The following is a 22,407-nucleotide window of genomic DNA, read 5'->3' as shown; positions in this document are numbered from 1 at the left end:
CCCAACTCACCGCGAGGCTCAGCAGCAGCTGCCTGCAGAAGGCCCCGCGCGGGGAGCTCCGGGGTCCGGCAGCCGCCATCCGGGCGCTGGGAAGGGGCAGGAGAACGCGGGCGCCGGGCGCGCGGCGGGGCTCGAACTCGCGGAGAGCGAGAGCTGCGAAGCGCAGTAGCGCGGGAGGGGACTTCCTCGCGGCTGCTCTCTTTTAAGACGCGAGGCGCTCTCAGACTCCTCTGCCCCGTCGCAGCGGGTTCGCTCCTGCTATGGGATTGGACCCAGAAGACGCCGAGAGGCCCCTCCTTGTTATTTCTCAAGTTTTATCACCGCGGGAGCAGCTGGGGAGCTGCCCTAGCCTGTCCTCCGCTCCCCGCCTTCCGCGCCGGCCGCTCACTCGCGGGAAAGCGGCCCCAGGCCCAGCCTCTGCCTGTTCACCCACGTCCCTTGCCCGCCCGCGTTGTTTCCCGCCCCGCCCGGCCCGCAGCAAGGCCTTCGCCTCCCAGATCATCCCCGGGCCTCTCCAGAGCCGGGCCGCACTGCGCTTTCTCACCGCAGAGCCCATATGCGCCTGCAGCGATCCCTGCCCCAACACGGGCTCCCTGGGTGCCGGGAACACCTTGTAATTGGGTCGGCGGATCTTGCCTTCAGTCCTCTCCAAATTCTGGAGCAATGTCTCCAGGTTAAAAGAAAAGGCATTTATTCTCTCTAAATTCGACTAACTTGGTAAAATAAACGATGAAGGAAAATTATCCCAAGTGGCATTAATACGCAAGCATTCTGTATACCAGAAATTAAAAGCCAGGATAAGAAATTCTGATAATTAACCGTTTTTAGGCACCCAGAATTTGAGTGAGTACACTCAGAAGTTTGCTGCCCATTTTGTGGTCTTATATGATGAGCCCTCTAAGAATGAATTTGTCCTTAGATGTAAATTCTTGATTTAGTACCTGCGTGGTAATTGTACTAGAATAAAATTTTTTCAGCTTGTCTGCTCCAAAATGAGCCTTATAGATTTAGTATCACTCACCAGACATTTACAAGGGCCGGGTGTCGGTCAGGCATTGTGTGATGTGTGTGTGGGACGTGAGTGAGTGCACAAAGCCCAGCTCTTGCCCAAAGCACTTCAGTCGAGTAGAGGAGAAAGGCCAGAAAATCAATCACAGCCCAGTATGCTGAATTTTAAAATCAGGAGGCAAAAACTAAGTAGGGGCAATTTATATAAAATTCCTTTATTTCCCTCTAAATTGAATTTTATGTCCACCATGCCTCCACCTGCTGGATTGGGGAGGAACTGGTCTCAGATATGTGCTGCCTCTCCCCAAACTCCATGAAAAAGTTCCAAGGTCAGAACTGTTGGACAGTCCACATTAACCAGAGAAGAGCCCAATGACCATTATTCATCCCACCCCATCACCCCTAATACTCTCCTTGTCTAAACTCATGTGTTCCCTAAACTCTGGTGTTTCCCCAAAACTCACAGAACTTCCCAAGCCTATCTCTGAGGCACCCCATCACCTGTCTCACCTCTGGAGGTCTCTACATGGAAGAGTCCCCTCCCATCTCAGAGAAAGCCCTCCATAACCTCTGTGCTCCAGTCCTTTTCCCCTGGTCTGCCAAACCCTCACTTTCATCTGTGGCCTAAAAAACAGGACTTTTCAAAGGAAACTTCTCAAAGAGACTTTTGAAGTCAACACAAGTGGGCCATGGCTTTCCCCAAACACATGAAGCAAAAGAATTGCAAACACCAACCCCTCACTTCCCTTCTCTCCACTTCCAACTCATTTTTAGAGAGATATGAAGGGGTTAAGGGTGTTAAGGTATTATATAAAGTAGAGGATCTAACTCAGCTGAAGAGTGCTTTGCAGAAGCTAAGATGCTTGAGATAAGAGCCAATAAAGGAAGGAGCCTGTTCCAGACCCATGGAGAACCATCCACTCAACATGTTTACTAACCACTGTTGTAGAGTTGTCACTTCTGTTGAGTTTGCATTTTGTTAATGAACCTGTATATACCTTGATAAGGCTTTCCCTTACTTCTTAGGGAATCAACATCTTTGAAGTACTTTTCTTTATTCTATGTATTCCTGTTCTTTCTGAGATTTCAACTTTATCTTCAGATTAACTACAGCCTCATCTGACTATGATGGTGTTTAGGTTATGCCGTGTGATAAGGGGGGATTTTTAAAGCATACTGACCATATGGCAAGTGCTCTTAGCTCCCATTTTTACCTTCTACAAAATAAAAATTGTAGTAATCTATTGCAGAAATATTACGAGAAACTATGGCAAGAATATTTTCAATTTGCATTGCAAAATTCTAAGTGCAATATGAATACTGAATAATAACTGAATGTAGTATTAATAACTATTTTGGAATTTCCTGTTTTGTTATAGTATGTGCTTGCCCATCATATGTGTATATCAACCTAAGTTCTAATACCAAATAACACAGGGTTATAATTGAGAAAAGAACCTTTATGGGCAGTTATAGTTACAATACAAGTGACTTAGATAAATTAAAATTGCTTATGTTTTTCCCATGTGAATTCTAATGTAAAACGATTTGGTGAAAATTTATTTAAAATATGGGCTTTGGTTTGAATGTAATTTGAACTGGATGCCTTCTATAATAAAATTCATTTCAAATCATTCTGATATAATCAGATATAAAAAGCTTTTCTGAAATGTTTTTATTTTAATCCCTTATCTCTCCCCAAAAAATATTTGCTGTGAAGTCAGTTGGAAGGCTCTGCTAAAAAGATAATGTACCAAAATGAAAAAGAAACACTATTTTCCCATTTTTTTTTCTTAGTTTGAGTGGTATGCACAGTAATAATAAAGGATCAAAACTGGGAAGTGATTTTAGACTGAAGTAGAGGACTGTAAGACTCCAGGCATATTATAAAAATTTTAGGGCAGAAAGCAAACCTAAGATCATTGTCCACAGGAGGTCTCCCTGGCAGTGGAGAAGGTAACTGACCTTGGGGGTGGTTGCTGGCTCTCGGCCCACTGCGCCAGGCTGCTCTGCCCAGCTGGTGCTCATGGGTCTCATCCCTGTGGCCTCCATGGAGGGTGATGAGGCAAAATGTCTGCCGGGACAACTCTGTGATGTTGATACAAATTTACTAGAAAGGAAAGAGCAATTTAGGAAAAGAAGTTTACATTAAAACCAAGTAAAAGACTAGTCTGAAAAGTCCTTCCTGTGACACAAAAAGCATTCTGCCATAGGTCATTAATGCAGAAGCACTTTCAGAATATTATTTAGGATAAATAGTAATAAACAGTTATCTAACAAATTACCATGAGGAAGCAACTGTGAGGAATGCTATGCAAATAAGTACTCAAACGCCACCAGCTCTCACAGACTTTAGTTTTAGAAATTAGCTCCCCTCAAATCTATCTACTTGCTGTTTTAGAGAGGGCTCTTTTCTCGTGTGGGAAGAAGGCCATCACATTTGTTCGCCCCAAAGGCCGTTTTTCTCCACTGGTAACACCTCTCGCACTGCCATTCTGGCCTCCAGGAGAAGATGCTACTCTTCCTTGTACCAGCTCTCCCAAAGTGCCACAAGAGGCCCTTAACTCATCTCCCAGAGCACCACTGAGAAAAGGCTTGACTTTTGGCCACTTAAAAAGACTGCTGGAGGCTTGGAGAGAATAAATAGAAAATTTAAGCCAAAAATAACCTACACATATTGCATTGCTGTCCTCTTCTGTCTCCACAGAGCAAGCACCCCCTCCCCGGCTTCCTTCCACCTTCACTGGACACCAACAAGCCCGGGATTCTAGACCAAAATGATCCCTGACCTCCCAGGGAAGGGGAGTTTCCCCTCCCCTCAGTCTGTGGTGGGTCTCTCAGGTCCTCATTTAATGTTCTAGGATTAATTTTGCCCCCGAATGATTGACAGTGGGACTATCCATTCCCTACAAGAGAAAACTCACTCCCAACCTCAGAGGTGTGGCCTTTCCTTTTAGCCTTGGCAACAACCATAAAATGTCTGACACTTGTACATATCTCCAGTGCAGCATTTTCCAGTCTGATTAATACCATGGCAATAGTCCAATCCAAATAGAGTACCTCAAGCTCAGAAAGGTTCCCTTTCAGTATTGCCTTTTTTAAGTAATGATTCAAGAGCAATTACAATGTTTTTACTCTTCCTCCACTAAAGTCTTCAGATTCCCTCACAGGGATCTTCTCTTCTCCAAACTAGTCCTTTAAGGAGGGTGGAGCAGTCACCCAGTAACTTCTTTCCAGCCTGGAAGGAATGATCATTTCCACACAGAAAACAATTCCCCATTGTGCGAATGATATCTCCTTATGGTTCAAACAGAAGCAGTGTAACAAAGCCGTCATACAGGGTGAAATTTTAGTCTTCCTCATCTTGGAATCACGCCATAATTCTTCACTTGGGTTTCCTTTAGGGTGAAAATCTCTTCCCATGGGATGAGACACTAGTTTCTCCTGGACAGTCACATAACCCCAGGAGCTTTCTGTGTGCTTCTGTCATTCAAGGGTTATTACTCAAGCCTGGAGATTTACAGGTGTGAGTGGGCTGGCTTGCAGATCTCTTATGTCATTTATCCCGTCATTCTCTGATTCACTGCTCCATCAGCCTGCTCTTTTCTCAGAAGTTTCAGAAGACCATCCCTCAGCATCAACCTAGCAAAGTGGCTCATCCTCCAGCTCAGATACATGTCAGCTAGCTCAGGAGTGGAGAAGTAGCTTTTCCCACAGTCCCCCATGGGCAGAAATTACTTTATTCAATATTTATTAATGTTATTATTAATTTGTTTTATTAATTATCAATTATGCATTAGTTAATTTTATTTACTTCAAGATTTATTCATCTTCATTTCCCTTTTTTTTCAGTCTGCCCAGTTTCCCAAGTTCTTCTGTCACTAGATGAGGAGTAGATTTCCACCAATTAGCTATATAGTGTTCACTAGGCTACCGAATGTGCCAACAAGTCAATTCTCTTTTTGCATTACTTTCAAGCATCATGCCTGTTGCTTGCCTTTCAGTAAGCAATATCACTCCCTATAGCCTTAGCTTGCACACATTTATGTAGGGTTGTACCAGATCCTCATCCTCTAAACAACCCTAATAGACATCTTGCCCAAACATTAAAGAAACTAGGGAGGGGCCAATAATATTCTTAGAAGGCATGTAGGCGTGTACCAGAAAGGCTATTTTGTTGTCCCTTTTTACTATGGTTAAAATGTCCTTGGTTTTCAATAATAAAATTCGCTGTTTCTCCCAAATTACAAGATATGCTTAGGTGGTACTCAGGAAAAGTTCTAGACATAACTATAATGCCTCACTTTTTAAATAAGAATTTCTGATCAAAATCTCCCTGCCACATCTCGACGGGTGAACTCGCTGCCCTCCCCCCTACATGGGACCCGACTCCCAGGGGTGTAAATCTCCCTGGCAACGCAGAATATGACTCCCAGGGATGAATGTGGACCCAGCATCGTGGGACTGAGAGTATCTTCTTGACCAAAAGGGGGATGCAAAATGAGATGAAATAGTTTCAGTGGCTGAGAGATTTCAAATGGAGTCGAGAGGTCACTCTGGTGGACATTCTTATGCACTATATAGATAACACCTCTTAGGCTTTAATGTATTGGAATAGCTAGAAGTAAATACCTGAAACTACCAAACTCCAACCCAGCAGTCTGGACTTCTGAAGACAATTATATAATAATGTAGATTCAAGGGGTGACAGTGTGATTGTGAAGACCTTGTAGATCACAGCCCCTTTATCTAGTGTATGGATGAGTAGAAAAATGGGGATAAAAACTAAAGGACAGCTGGGGTGGGATGAGGGGATGATTTGGGTGTTCTTTTTTCACTTTTATTTTTTATTCTTGTTCTGGTTCTTTCTGATGTAAGGAAAATGTTCAGAGATAGATTGTGGTGATGAACGCATAACTATGTTATCATACTGTGGACAGTGGATTGTATACCATGGATGATTGTATGGTGTGTGAATGTATGTCAATAAAACTGAATTTAATTAAAAAAAATAATAAATAAATAAATAAGGGGAAAAAAAAATTTCCCTGCCATGTCCCCAAAGTAATAATAGATTTTTTTCATAAGCCTCTGAATAAATGAATCAAAATTCAAAGAAAGAAACACCAGCCAGAAGGACTTCTTTATTTCCTACTCAAGATGTCATTAAGTAATGTTTATAAATTGCCTGGAGAACTTTCTCAACTTTCTAACTTTGCATTATCTCCCTCAACTGCTGGATTGTTCCAAAGGTCTAAGCAGACATTGGCAACTGTAGCTCCTTCCCATGTCTCACATCCTAAGAAAGAAGGACAAAAAGAAGCTGTGAATTGTCAAACACCAAGGATATAGGCTGGTCACATCTTTTCTCCTTAATGGTGACCTGCCTTTTCATAATATTCCTGATAATTGACACTGATGTCATCCAGTCTCAGCTTTTCCTTTCTCACTTGCATCTCTGAGAGTCAGGTTTCCTCTACTCTCCAAAGAGATACTGGAAAATAGTAAGCCTGCACAACTTCTTATGGCATAGGGTAAGATAAAGATCTTATGTTCTGCCACATTTCCTTCCTATAACATACCTATTGTTCCCTGAGAATTAAATGACCCGAGCCTTGCTCTACCAGGATCTCCCGGTAACAGTTTTCCAAAGTCCTCTATTCACAGATGGAGGAAGCACTGTTTTGTAGTAATTGGCCAGGAATATGCCAGGTGTCTTTCCCCAAGATTGTCTTAGAGTCTCTGGCCTATTCCTGCCCTCAATTCTTCCTTTTAATTTTGAACAAGTGGCAGCAATGTTCTCTAATTCATGATAAATCTTTGTATTTGGCCATTGCTGGGGCAAAATGAAAGAAGCTATTTTGTCAACAATATAACAATAGTGAAATAAAAAGATCTGCTCCAAAAATAACAGGGATCCAAGTCTACCAGACCTGGGTACTCTAACCCCATCTGTTTAGAAGACACTGACTGAGGTTTTAAGTTGTCCATTAATCTGTGTGACTTAGGTGCCTTGGGGTAGGTCCATGTATTTTCTAACTCTCTCACCTCTCTAATCTCAAAAGATATAAGGTCAGAAAAGGTTTTGCCTTTTCTATTTGATCCAATTAAGATGATCTATCCACAGGAGTAGATCACAACTTAGCCAGTTGGTCAAAGAATGCTATTCCTGGCTCCCTTTTTATTTCTTTAATGAGGTATACCTTATGTACAGTAAAACCCATAGAACTAAAGTGTACACCATTCAGTGAGTCTTGGCAAGTATATACATATGTGTTATCATCATTCAAATCAAGATAGAGAACATCTCCATCAAAAAATCCCTCCAATGGTTCTAGGTAAGAATCCTTCCTTGCCTCTTCTGAGCATCTGGTGGTGGCCAGTGATCCACAGCATTCCACTGATTGTAGCTATGTAACTCAAGACTCTGCCTCACATGGTCTCCCCTGTGCATCTCTGTCTCTTTTTTTGTAATGACAGTATTCCTCCTTAAGGACCTGTCCTACTCCAGTGTGGCCTCATCTTAACATCTGCAACAACCTTATTCCAAATAAGGTCACATTCTGTGGTATTGGGAGACAGGACTTCATTATATCTTTTGGGTGAACACAATTCAATCCATAACACATGGAGTGTTCTATAAATGCCAATGAAATGCTATTGGTTGAAGGTGATGTATTCTTCTGTAGTCTTACTGATTTTCTATCTAGTTATCCTATCAATTGTTGAAAGAGGAGTTGAAGTCTCCAACTATAATTATGCATTTGTCTGTTTCTTCTTTCAGGTCTGCCAATTTTTGCGTCACATATTTTGCATGTTTGTTGTTTAGTGCAGCTAAGATTGCTATGTCTTCTTGGTGTATTGACCCTTTTATCATTATAGAATGTCTCTTTTCGTCTTTTCTCTGAAGTCTATTTATCATATATGTATTCGTATATATCTACTTCCAGTTTCCTTTGATTAATTTCACATGATATGTCTTTTTCCATCCTTTTCCTTTCGACTGCCCATATTGCTATATTTGAAGTGCATTTCTTATAGACAGTGTATGGTTGGGTCATGTTTTTAAATTGACCCGGCAACATCTGTCTTTTAATTGGTGTATCTGGGCAATTTACGTTTAATGTAATTATATGTATATTTGGGCATAATTCTGCCATTTTATATTTTTTGTGTTCTGTTTGTTCTCTCTGTTTTCATTGATCAGTTTTCTTTCTCCTTTCCTTCCTGTGAATTATTTGAACATTTTTTAGAATTCCATTTTGATTTATTGTATTTTTGAGTTTATCTTCACTATATAGCATTTTAAGTTGTTGCTTTAGGTAATACATTATGTATGCATACCTTATAGTCTGCTGGTTTTATCATTTTACCAGTTCAAGTGTAGTATAGAGCTTACCTCATTCATGTCCTTTCATCCCCCCATTTACAATATAATTCTCTTAAATATTTCCTCTACACACATTTAGAACCACATCAGTATTACAATTTTTGCTTCCACTGCCAAACATACTTTAGAAAACTCAGGACAAGAAGGAAAGCCTATTGTGTTTACCCATAGTTTTGCTTATCATGTTCTTTCTTTCCTCCTGGTGTTTCCAAGTTCCTTCTTGTATTGTTTCCTTTCTATTTAAAGAAACTCCTTTAGCTTTTCCTTTAGGATAGGTCAGCTAATGACAAATTCTCTTAGTGTTCTTTCATCTGAGTATGTATTGATTTCCCTTTTATTCCTGAAGAATATTTTCATTGTATATAAGTTTCTGAACTGACAGTTCCTTTCTTTCAGTGCTTGAGAAATGCTGTACAACCTCATTCTGGCCTCCATGGTTTCTCATGACAAACACAGTCATTCAAACTGTTTTTCCCCCTCTATGTAAGGTGTCATTTTTCTTCCACAGCTTTCAAAATTTTTTTTTGTCTTTAGATTTCAGAAGTTTGATTACAGTGTTTTGTATTGGTATTCCTTTGGGTTTATCTCATTTGGGCTAGCTCAGCTTTCTTAATCTCAAGGTTGATTTTTTTCCCCCTAAATCTCATATTTTCAGCCATTGTTTCTTCATGTACTTTTCCAGGTTTGTCCTTTTACTCTTCTCCTTCTGGGACTTGTTAGATCTTTTGCTGCAGTCCCACAGGTCCCTGAGACTCTGTTCACTTTTTGTGTGTCTTCATGACCCCAGGGCAGTGGTGAAAGTCCTAACTCTCCATTAGGTCTACTTTTCTTCATCTCAGGGGAGAGAGGAAGGCACCTCATTATTTCAGAGGGTGTGGGGGGCAGTCCAGGATCCCCACATGGTCTCCATTTACACTACAGAGGGATTTTGCCTCATTAATCCCCAAGAGCCCCCTACTGGCCCTTCACTAACACCACCTCAGAAGGGGGTAGGGTTTGTGACACCTCATTACAGCCTTGTGAGAATGGAAGTCTAGACTCCCACTCAGCCTTTGGTGATATGGGTGCCAGTGGTGCCAGAGTTTTTTCTGTGGTATTTGACTGGAGTAGAGAGGTTATTATTTTAAAGTTTTCTGTCTTGCTACACTACTACTTTTACTGGTCCTTCGGCTAGAGATAGCAGGTTTTTGTTGAGGTCTTTTTTGTCTGTGCTTTTGGTGTTTGGGGGTTGCAGGCTTCTTCAGCTTCACGTCTACGTTATATGAGGCAAGGAAAACCCATGGAACTCACTACTGTGTTATACTTTAGTTCTGAGGTCCCTAACTGGTCTTCCTTTTCTCTCCATCTTTAAGAGTCTCCTCATGTTTGTTTTATTTATAATGTCCAGGGTTTTATGTTAGGCTTCATGAGAAGAAGAGAAAAAAGTATGTCTCCTCCAAATATTTAATTTTGTTTCAAGTTCATAGTTCTTTTCTCCAATTAATATTGCCCCCTTTGCCCCAGTTCCACTGATAAAGCAACTTGACTTCCACTTCCTCCCCTTTGTGCTTTAACAAGAAGGGTTTAGACCTGTTCATATGTATTCTGTCAGGTCCCTTCATGGTAAGCAGGAATTGAATATATACTGAATATACTGATCTTTTCATTTCCTGCACTGTTATCTGTTTATAATTATTCTTACTTTCAAAGTCTCTTCCTCAGTTTAAGTGAATTTCGAAAGGAACCTGTCAAGAAGTTGTTCTCCCAAACATGCATTCAAGTCCAGTGTTTCCTTGGTGAGATACGAATTCTCAGAAAGCTTTCCATTGCCAAAAGCAAGAATATGAGTTCCACTTCTATGGTCTCTGTATTTTGAATGGCTTCCAGGTAAACTGGCTAGGTTGCTAAGGTTTTCCTCTGAATGCAATAGACATAATTCTCACAATTTATTTTTTATATTCCTAGCAATTAGCTCCAAAACGTGCTCCATTATTTTGGTGTTCTTTTCCTAGTGAAGTAGCCAAACTATCGTGTAAGATACTTAGCATTGTGAGACTATAAAATTTGGACAAAAATAAGTGTTCTGTTGCCTTCACACCAAGCACTGCAGTACAGTATCCCATTTCTCAGAAGGGGATGCCAGTCTTGAAGCAAAATCCTACTTCTCTTGAAGATAGCTCTATTCATCTCCATTTGAAGGTTATGTTGTGTTTATGTGCATGTGTGCTTTTAAATCTATTCTTTACCTCATGCTTTGCTCAATTTTTGGCTTTCTTTCCCACTCATCCAACTGGGAAAGGTCATATATTTGACAAGCATGGAAGCATGATATCTGAAACCACAAGTTTTCTCCCTTTCTAGGAGATCATCATATACATTTGGAAGACCAAATATCCCTGTCACCTGAGGTAGTTTAAATAGCCTGAGAAATGGATATTTTAGAAATAAGCAGGAAGGATTCCCTGAGGATGTGAACTTTGTGAATTTTGATTGGAGAACTGAGTGAAAGGAGGCACCAATGATCTAGAGTAAAAGCATTCCTGTGTGAGAGAACAACCAGTGTAAAAGCCTTGATTCAAGAACAATCTTGGGAGGTTTAATGAACAGAGAGAGAACCTAGACATGCTGGAAAGGAGTGAGGTCATTAGGGGTAGTAGGATGTGAAGTGGTAAAAAGAGGCAACAAAAGATTAACAAAAACTTTTAGACCTTGTTAAAGAGTTTAGGTTTTGTGGTGATTACATCTGTTCATGAGAAACCACTGAGAGAGTTTGAGCAGGGGTGGGGTAATGATGTGATTTGCATATGTTTTTAAAATCACTTGTTGCTTCTTCAAGGAAAACAGATTGTAGAGAGCAAAAAAATGGGAAATGTAGTAGCTCAGGCCAAAGTAGCTTGCCCTGGAATGTTCGTGGTGGAGTTAATGATAAAACATTGCATTTACGTTAGATGTGTTACCAAGGTCACTTACATTAGAGATGTGTTATCAAGGTCACTTCCTGCTTCATGCAGGCACGGACCTAACACCAAACCACATCCAACTATCCCTGCCCCACCCTTGGCACACAAGTCCAAAGACCACAGACATTTGAAATACAATCTCTTTGACCTGGAGGAAGTTTGGAAATCAATGCTATACTAATAGTTAATTACCATTTCACTCATACTTAACATAAACATAGGAAGTTATAAATACATGTGATTATATATTTAGTCTCAGATATATTTACTGTGGTCTCATCTTGTTGATGAAATATATGTCCAAAGGGAGGTTGAAGAGACCTACCTAAAGATACAGAGCCAAATTCTAAGAAGGCTGAGATAAAACCCCAGAATTTTAAACCCCTATTCCTTTCTCTGAAAAAAATTTATGGAGGTAAACTAATCTATTAATGAAACCCTAAATGATTGATACTGCTAGTATTGCTTTCTTTCTTTTCTGCTTAAACCTAAAAAGTATTGTCAGGATTTAAATTATTAATGTTATTCTTGGAAGAAACAATACATTCAATAATATCTGTAGGAGATAAAGCTGTGAATGCAAGTTAAATCCTGTTCTGGCCTCTAGGAAACTATCCAAATTCTTTCATTGTCCTGGAACTTGTCTGAAACCTTGTGAACAATCAATGAACCACATACAGAGCTTTAGAAATATTTTTTTTATGTAGAAGTATTTTTATAATGATATCTGTTCTCATAAAATTTCTATATGTGTTATGCAACAAGTTGGAATTTAAATTAACTGATGAGAATATAAAAAACTTTGAGATAAGGGAGACATTAAAATAATAAGAAAATGCTTTTTCTTTTTTTCAAAAGAAATTTCAAGCAACATTATGAGAAAGGCGAGTAGAGTACAAGGTGGTCTATTCCACCGTTCTTACAAAATGATACCTCTTCTTTCTGCTTTATATTTTCATTAAGCACCTATTAAATCTGTAAACTTCTAATAAATATCCTTCTAATAAATTATTTTTCCCCCAAGGTATCCATATGTCCCCTCTGTTGCTGGAAAACAGATTTTCAGGAAGCTTTGCTATGAGATAGGCATAGTAATTGCTCTGTGCTCCCAGCCCCCCACTCCCTAAAAAACTCCCAGTAACTGCATTGTGGGGGTATAAATTTATGTTTCTTTTAGAATCACATCAAGGTGAGATGGGCCCTTAGACTGGAGTAAACAGGCCTTTGAATTAAACTAAAGCTAGGTCAGCTTTCCTAATAACTACATTCTATACTGTAGGTAGGTCCTTTGCACTGAATGGGAGAGTTATAGTGAAGAAAATTACATTATTATCGTCAAATGTTAATTTTGTTTGCTAATGACCAGAGAAGAATTCCCTGGGAATTTCTTGCCCAGGTTTCCACCTCTGTTGATCTTACTGTAACTCAGATTCAAATGAAGGTAGTCCCATTCCACGCGCAGAGGGAGGCTGGATTTCCTCCCACATTCAGTAGGTAATCTAAAAAGTTACTTGTTTTCCAAGTCACTCCCAGCTCTCATCTCTTCCTTCCTCTTTATTAGTTCGATTGAGTGAATATTTTGTTTTCTTAGAGTGCTGTGCCCCATTCTATACTGTGTCACCCTGGATGTGAAACAGAGCCTCTTGTTTTCCAAATAAAGTCCCAAGCACTTAAAGCTTTGTTGTGAGCAGCATACATATTGCTAACTGAGGAGATGGAAGGGTTTTCCTCACTGAAACCTCCGGACATTTGGTGGAGAGTCACAGTAAAGGAGCTAAATTAGCCCCAGAGCAAAGCCTATTCCAAACCTGAACTAAGAAAACTTAAGGACAAGCCTCAGAAGGATCCAGTTGATCCAGTAAGTAACTTAAACTGCCTGCCAGAATGTCTAACAATAAACAAAATCCAGTACTCGATGTAAAATGACCAATGTCTGTCACAACCCGATTTAAAAACTGCAAACAAGAAAGCTCTTTTCATAGCTCTCTTTGCTGAATAATAGGAGCTACTCACAGTACTCCTTCTCTTCCTCTGGGAGGCAATTCCCTATGATTCCTAAGGAATCTGGGCCTGGCTTAAACTATGAAGAGAAGAGTACTACTCTTGCTAAAGAAGATCTCTCTCTCTCTCTCTCTCTCTCTCCCTCTGTCTCTCCCGGTCTCTCTGTCCCTCTCTCTGTCTCTCTTTCTCACACACACACACACACACACACACACAGACACAAATATTTCGTCAGACCTCTCCATTCCAAATTACTTGTGGCACTTATTGATAGTACATCTTTGTGCTATGAATATTTCATATCATTTCTGAGACCATGTATTTCTTGGGAGCATAAACCATATTTTGAATATCTTTTATATGATACTTAATATATTCTATCTCATGTCATTGATACTAAATAAATTTTAAATGACACCAAGCATTTATATAGAACTGTGTTCCAGCTATTGTTTTAAGGACTTCATTTGTATGAATTCTCTTACTCCTCACACTATTCTATGAGGTAGGAATTACCCCACTTCATAGATGAGGAAACAGAAGACCAGAGAGGTTGAAGTTACACAGACAGTTTGTGATAGAACTTAGCCTGTTGATCTCCAAGTGCTCAAAAGTTCGAGCTTCACACTGGACCACCAGGCTGCAAATGTTTAAAAACTAATGGAGACTCGGCTTGGTATTCATTGTGCAAAGGTTAACTCTGATTGTGTCTATGACAGGAGAATCAGCGAGCAGCTTCTCTTTATCTACCAGATAAACAATATAATTGGTTGACAGTTGCATTCATTATGCAAATATTGTTTGAAATATTTAATTAGGCTTTTCTAGTAAATTTATTACTCTTTGACTAGACAGTACACGAAAAGATATTGAGAACAAACAGTAATTGTGTTAAACTTTTAAGACCAAAAGCATTTAAATGCACGCAATTATAATATTATGAGATGATAAAATATTTTTTCTTGCTTACATTCAATCACTTACTGTAGCTATAAAATATTCAGTGTAGTTTTTACATGCTAAGTCTAAGATGAAAAGGTTTTCTTCACAAGTCAGGAAATCTCCAAAAATGGTATAGCCTGTGAACTTTGTCTTGCTCTTTATTTCATTTATATTACATTTTTCTCCTGACTTTATAAACAAGAAATGTTCATTTTAAAATGGAAACACAGAAATGTATAATTAAAAAATATTTTCATCCCTCCCTCAGTGATCAACAATCAATATTTTAGTATATCACATACAGTGTCATCTTTATATAAATTTGGGATTATACTTATCTGGAAATTTATTCTCCTTCATTATTTTTATGGTTTTTCCCATTTAATTAAATATTTTTCGAAAACTATTCTTTGAAAAAAGTAACAATTCCATGAAATTCCATCATCATCAGAATAATAATGATGCCTGCCATTTATTTATTTACATATTAATGAGCCAGGCATTAAGCTAGGATCTTTATATGAATTATCTCTATATTGATATTGATTCCTATTTTGTTCCCATTTTATATATGAGAAAACTGACTCTTCTGTGACTTCCCAAGTTTACTTGATTAGTGAAAATGAAGTCACAATTTAGATCCATATCTAACTACAAAATCAGTGCCCTTAACCATTATATCTAACTATCCTCACTTGTGATACTTTGTAGCACAGTAATGTATTATAAATCCTTAATTACTTCCCTGTCATGGGACATTTAATTTTTTTCCAATTATTTGCATATTTAATGGCACCGAGATAAACATCCTTGCATCTGTGTGGAATCTTTGAACCATTCTCTTCCTACTTCAGGATCAATTCCTTTCTCCTGATCTGCCTTGTGATTGTGCATCAAAGCTCTGTATATTGCCCCATCCCTCCTTTCAACTCTGTCTTTATGGGCTTCTCATTCTCTATGGGTGCATTTGTTGTCTTTGGTTCCTGGGAATTTTCCAGTTGGTCCTCTTCAAGCTGAAAAATCTTGGCTCTTCCCCTGTTTCCCTTCCTTGTTTTGAAGGTCCTTCTGCAGCTCCTGTCCACCATGGACCCCAGTGAGCTTTACCTGTCACCTGACCTGACATAGCTTCCCCACGACAGCCCAGAGCTGTCCACCAGCTGCCAGCTCCTGGGCAGAGTCCTGTTGCACCTGCTATCGACATTTCTAGTCCTATTTGTCTCCGCAGATTCAAGAATCCTGATTTGTTTTTGGAATACATGCAACATAAATTGTATGCGTCTTACCTACTAGCAGCATTTATGTGGCAAAATTAATATTTATTGAATGTTTACTATATGTCTGACTCTGGGAAGTGAACAGAAATATTACTTCATTTTATCCATACTACCAGGCCAGGAAATAGAGATAATTATCTCCACTTTACAAATGGGTATTTAAAGCCTTAGAGAAGCAAAGTAATTTGCTAGTGATCATACAGCTAATAAATGATGGAACTAGGTTTCAAAACCTGAGCTGGTAACTGTACTATCCAGCATACCTTAGATGATGGAAATGTAAGAAGCAGAATTCCTATAGTTTGTTTTACAAAAACATTTCAAAAATATTATTATCAAGACCTTATTAAAATGTCACCTTTATTTTTTGGCTCTAGTGCTAGTATAGCTCATTAGATGTAGGCATTTTGTTTTAGGGCACTTTAACATACGATTTTCAAATTGGTGAAAATGACAATTCAAACTGGCTCTCACTGAACATCCCTCATAAACCTCAGAATGTACTCTAAGTCTGTTGAGAATGGGCTCTTGTATACTGACAATTTGTGTAGAGCAGTGGTTCTCAGATCACTGTCCCTGAACAGCACAATCTGCTGTACCTGGGAACTTATTAGAAATGACAGTTCTCAGGCCCACCTCAGCCCTCCTGAATCAGAACTCTGGGGTGGAGCCAGCAATCTGTGTTTTAAGAAGCCCTCCAGGTGACTAGGGTGTTTCTTCCAGTTTGAGAACCACTGGCCTAGACATTAGTGATGCTACCATCTGTGACAGTCTGAGTGAGTTGGGTAAGTCACTAGATACATACGGTATGTGTAATTTAACAAGCCATATTGGATTTGGGGAGCTAAACCACATTTAAACTATTTGAATTTTGATAAAATGCAAAGACCTGGTAGCAACTGATCTCAGCACAATTTTTTAAGAAACCTCCGATACCCTCTTGGCATAAGCCAAGGGCCCCACAGAAAGAACTGAACCCTCTCTACTTTCTGTCTTAGTTCTATATCTCTTGCCACTGACTGGTATTTATGTTAAGCTTTATTCTGCCCCCTAGTCCTTTGGGGCAAAGTGCCCCAGCAACTTTTTTATTCTCACTACAGTTTTAGTCTTGGTTTATTCTTTTTACATTTGTTCCTTCCTTTCATCTACATCAGCTTTTTCTTCTGGCCAATACCCTCAGACAGCCTTACATAAGTGCTCTTCAAAGACTGTCTACTCCTAGCACCCTCCCTTATGTCTATGCCACAGCTCACCTCTGTCTTGTGAGTAGACATCATGGGAAACAGTACACATTTTAAAATGGCTAATTTACTGAAATCGTGGAAATTTACTAATCAATGTGTTTCAACTCTTCGGAGCACTTTGCTTAATGTATCTCATGTGAAGTAGCACATTTAAAATATGTACGCTTCATAGCTGCCCCCCCCCAACTAATTACAGTTATTAAAGTCCAATCAATGGTTCCCAAACTTTTGAGAATGCAAAAATTACCAAGGAAACAAAAAAGGGAAGTCTTCCGTACCCTATCCCCACATTACCCTAGTTCCCAGTGATTCTAATTTTATAGGCCCGGGATCTTTAGTTTAACAAGCCCCACAGGTGATTCTGCTGCAGGTGATCTGTGAAACACCCTCATACACACAAATATTTTAGCAAGTTCAACCTAACTGTCAACTGAAAAAAAACCAAAAACCACAATATTTTGCTCGATCCTCTCTCCTGCACCCTGACATATTAACTAAAAGAAAAAGGCAACTAGCAGAAACTGCAGTTCTAGTTTCTCAGCTATGCTCAGATTTTCTGTAGGTTCCTGAGGGTACAGTCACATGGGGGTTAAAGGATGGCACAGAACAGTCCTCGACTTTTCCTATGCATCAACTATCCATACTGAGAGACATCAGTGAGAGCCTCTTCTCTAATTTCAAATATATGCATAGAATTTAGAACACACATGATGGCTTTAAAATTAAAGGATATGGAGAGGCGGGGCAAGATGGCGGCATAGAGAGGAGTGGAAGCTAAGTAGTCCCCTGGAACAACTACAAAAAACCAGAAACAACTAGCAAATAATCCAGAATAACTGTGGGGGGACAAATGAGACCATCCACTCATCATACACCAACCTAAATTGGGAGGAATGCCTGAGAACACAGCATAAAATCTGTAAGTAAAACCTGCGGATCCAAGTCGTGAGACCCCCCTCCCCCATAGCCCGAGCTGCAAAGTACTCGTGGTGCCAGAGAGAAGCTCTCTCCCAGCAAGTGAATACAGCTCCGCTGAGCTCCAACTGGGGTTTTAAGTAGCGAGTGTGAACTGCTCACTACAGGTACGCATCCCCAAAAAACAGACAGAGGCTTTGGGTGACGACTGACCTTGGAGAGCCGGAGGGTCGCCTTGGACTGGGTCTGAAGGGGACTATCTGTTTCTTTTTCGGCTCAGTGGAGAAAGCCCCAGTCATATTCAGTTTCCAGGGCTGTGACTTGGGGAAGGGTGGAGACAGCACAAGCAGAGAGGGAGACCAATGAAATGCTAATGACCTCCACCTGGGGGGTCTGTCTTCTCTAGGAGGAGAGGGGTGGGGCCCTTTCCATTCAGAACCAGACCCCAGAGCCTGGGGGAACATGGCCATACTTCCTCACACCAGTCAAGAATTATAGGCTAACAGGCATCACCTGCAGGGCAGAAAAGCACAGTGACCTGAGGCATCAAAGGGTGGAGCAATTTTCTAAGACACACCTGCAGGGAAACCAGATACTGAATATTTCTTCCCTCTGGGACCTGAGCCTGTTCTGGTCTGGGAAAACCTGATTTGGATAACCAAGGAAACCATGCCTAGACAACAGAAAAAAAGTTATGGCCCAGTCAAAGGAACAAATGTACACTTCAACTGAGATACAGGAATTTAAACAACTAATGCTAAATCAATTCAAAAAGTTTAGAGAAGATATTGCAAAAGAGATAGAGGCTGTAAAGGAAGCACTCGGCATATATACGGCAGAAATCAAAAGTTCAAAAAAACAACTAGTAGAATCTATGGAAATGAAAGGCACAACACAAGAGATGAAAGACACAATGGAAACATACAACAGCAGATCTCAAGAGGCAGAAGAAAACACTCAGAAACTGGAGAACAAAACACCTGAAAGCCTACACGCAAAGGAGCAGATGGAGAAAAGAATGAAAAAATATGAGCAATGTCTCCGGGAACTCAAGGATGAAACAAAGTACAATAATGTATGTATCATTGTTGTCCCAGAAGGAGAAGAGAAGGGAAAGAGGGCAGAAGCAATAATAGAGGAAATAATTAATGAAAATTTACCATGTCTTATGAAAGACATAAAATTACAGATCCAAGAAGCGCAGCGTACTCCAAACAGAAGAGATATGAATAGGCCTACGCCAAGACACTTAATAATCAGATTATCAAATGTCAAAGACAGAGAGAGAATCCTGAAAGCAGCAAAAGAAAAGCGATCCATTACATTCAAAGGAAGCTTAGTAAGACTATGTGCGGATCTCTCAGCAGAAACCATGGAGGCAAGAAGGAAGTGGTGTGATATATTTAAGATACTGAAAGAGAAAAACCGCCAACCAAGAATCCTATATCCAGCAAAGCTGTCCTTCAAATATGAGGGAGAGTTCAAAATATTTTCTGACAAACAGACAATGAGAGACTTTGTGAACAAGACACCTGCCCTATAGGAAATACTAAAGGGAGCACTACAGGGTGATAGAAGACAGGAGTGTGTGGTTTGGAACACAATTTTGGGAGATGGTAGCACAACAATGTAAGTACACTGAACAAAGGTAACTATGAATACGGTTGAGAGAGGAAGGTGGGGAGCATGTGAGACACCGCAAGAAATGAGGAAAGATAACAACTGGGACTGTGTAACTTGGTGAAATCTAGAGTATTCAACAATTGTGATAAAATGTACAAATATGTTCTTTTACGAGGGAGAGCAAGCAAATGTCAACCTTGCAAGGTGTTAAAAATGGGGAGGCATTGGGGGAGGGATGCAATCAGCATAAACTAGAGACTGTAACTAATAGAATCATTGTATTATGCTTCCTTTAATGTAACAAAGGTGATATACCAAGGTGAATGCAAATAAGAGGGGGGGATAGAGGAGGCATGTTAGATACTTGACATTGGTGGTATTGTCTGATTCTTTATTCTACTTTGATTTAAGGTTATTTTTCCTTTTGCTGCTTCCTAGCTGTCTTTTTTCCTCTTTCTTTTGCCTCTCTACCTTCTTTGACTCTCCCTCCTGCCTTGTGGAAGAAATGTGGATGCCCTTATATAGATAGTGGTGAAGGTGGTGAACACATAAATGTGTGACCATGCAGAGAACCATCGATTATTTACTTGGGATGGAATGGATGGTGACTGAACAAAACCATATTAAAAAAAAAATGGGTTGATGACAAAACCTCGAGGGCAATATACTGAGTGAAATAAGCCAGACACATAAGGACAATTATTGCAGGGTCTCACTGATAGGAACTAATTATAATATGTAAACTCATAGACATGAAATGTAAGGTACCAAGATATAGGACGAGGCTTAAGAATGGGGAGTGGTTGCTTAGTATGAGCAGAATGTTCAATTAGGATGAACTTACATGTTTGGAAATGAACAGGGGTGTTGGTAGCAACATGTGAGAATAACTAACAGCGCCGAATGGTGTGTGAATGAGGTGGAAAGGGGAAGCTCAGAGTCATATATGTCACCAGAAGGAAAGTTGGAGGTCAAAAGATCGGAATGTATAAAACTGAATCCTATGGTAGGCAATGTCCACGATCAACTGTACAAATACTAGAAATTGCTTCCATGAACCAGAGCAAATGTATGACAATACAATTAGAAGTTAATAATAGAGGGGCATATAGGGAAGAACTATATACCTATTACAAACTATATACTACAGTTAGTAGTATTTCAACATTTTTTCATAAACAGTAACAAACGTACTATATCAATACTAGGAGTCAACAATTGAGGGGGGTTGGTTAGGGATAGGGGAGGATTAGAGTTTCCTTTTCTTTTTTTCTTTTTTCATCTTTCATTTTATTTCTTGTCTGGAGTAATGAAAAGTTTCTAAAAATTGAACAAAAATTAAGTGTGGTGGATGCACAGCTGTATGAGGGTACCCAGGGGCAAGTGATTGTACACTTTGGATCTTTGGATAATTGTATGGTATCTGAACAATCTCAATAAAAATGAAAAAAAAAAAAATTAAAGGATATGTCCCAAAGCCATGAAACAAATTCCTCTATACAAGATTTTGTAAATAAAATAAGATCAAAATGCTCTATATCCCTCACTAATTAGCTGTATCAAAGAACTAATTTCCTCTTATTTTTTTAGCATTTATGCTATTTTGTTTTACATTAAGAATCTATGTTGCATGTTTTAATTTAAAATGAGCAAAAGTGATTTAAGATATCTCTTAACCATTGCTGGAGTATGAGGTGGTTAGGGAGGAAGGAAAACCAGAACCCCACTCTTTGGGATTTCAGTCCTCAGATCTAGAAATGTAGACCTTTGGTAAATGAAATAACAGGAGACCATCCAAATTATCCAAAAATAGGACAGAAGCATAACCATGTTGTTCACTGTTTACTAAGCCTTGCACACCATTAGCTGGATGGACCTGTTCTTTCCATGCAAGTCAGAAAACAGGGCAGAACTCCCCATATTATGTGTTACCCTCCAGGTGGCATTATCAACTCACAACATGATACTGTCACTGCCTTCCCAGCTGTACATCCCCTTCCTTTCCTTTGGTCTTCAACTGGATGTTTTCCTCTCTCACTGTATCCATGAGCACTGTGGGAACCTTTATAGTGTTCTCCCATGTTAACTTGGAGGAAGCTCTTAGATCTGGGCCACCTACCTTGACTTCTGGTTTCTCAAAATACTTCCAGTAAGGTCTGACTCACACAAATTTACAAATAATTAACCTGGCTTTGGAAAACCCTTAAGAATCATTTCTTGAATTCCTAAAACATAAGCAATTTTTAGTTGCTTTTCCCCAGGGGAATGTGCCCAAATTGCCATGAAACAATAAAATTCTGCTAAAAAAAGAATTTTTAAAAGTAAAATAAGATCAAAGTGCTCTTCTTCTCTCAGTAGATAGCTATATCCAAGAACAAATTTCCTTCTATTTTCTGTTTTTTAGCATTATGCTGTTTGTTTTACATTAAGAATTTAGGTTGTTAGGGACCCTTTAGTAAAAATTTTCTCACTGCGGTGTTGGAACATGGTGATACTGAGATGATGAACACAAATATGATTTTCATGTACACTGAGTTCTACACCGAGAAAAAAAAATGGTTCTATTGGCAAAGCTGCAATCTGATCTTGACTGGATACCTAATACATATGTGATTCATTCATTCAGTCATCATTCAACAAACATATTGAGTGACTACTTTCCTTGAGTTGCACATGTAATGGTGAATAAGACAGACAAGGACGCTTGGTGGTTACATTTCAATGGGGTGTGGCTGGTTACAAGGACCAAGTGAGTACAATTACTGATAGCAGGAGGGAGTTGAGCTGACCCAAACCACAATACCCACTCAGGATCTGCCACCCCCACCACCCCAAGAGAAAGGTGGGAGGGGGATTCCAAAACCTCACTGCTCACTTTCTTGTACTTAATAGTGAAAGCAAATGTTTGATGTTCTATGAATTCCATGTCCCTAAATTGAAAAAAAATACAATGCAGAATCTAACATACATGTCTATAATGAAAAACCTGTCAAAAGAAAGTACTATAGTGTGTTAGTTTTTTTGTAGTCCTTCCTTTCCTCTTTGGGACCTGGACAATACAAACTGATTCA

The 22,407-nt window shown here is 39.6% G+C and overlaps 1 protein-coding gene across 1 annotated transcript in view; it reads right to left on the bottom strand.

Moving 5' to 3' along the window:
- The window catches only part of DSC3 (desmocollin 3), a 43,200-nt gene extending 43,121 nt beyond the window's left edge, over positions 1–79 (bottom strand). The window contains exon 1 of the mRNA XM_037806030.1: positions 11–79. Within this exon, the coding sequence (XP_037661958.1) occupies positions 11–79 (69 nt within the window). The remainder of the gene's footprint in view (positions 1–10) is intronic.
- Between the last annotated feature and the right edge of the window lie 22,328 nt (positions 80–22,407).

Source organism: Choloepus didactylus, chromosome 16 (genome assembly GCF_015220235.1).
Source record: "Choloepus didactylus isolate mChoDid1 chromosome 16, mChoDid1.pri, whole genome shotgun sequence".
In the NCBI taxonomy this organism is placed as follows: domain Eukaryota; kingdom Metazoa; phylum Chordata; class Mammalia; order Pilosa; family Megalonychidae; genus Choloepus; species Choloepus didactylus.
This window is presented reverse-complemented; position numbering and strand designations above follow the sequence as displayed.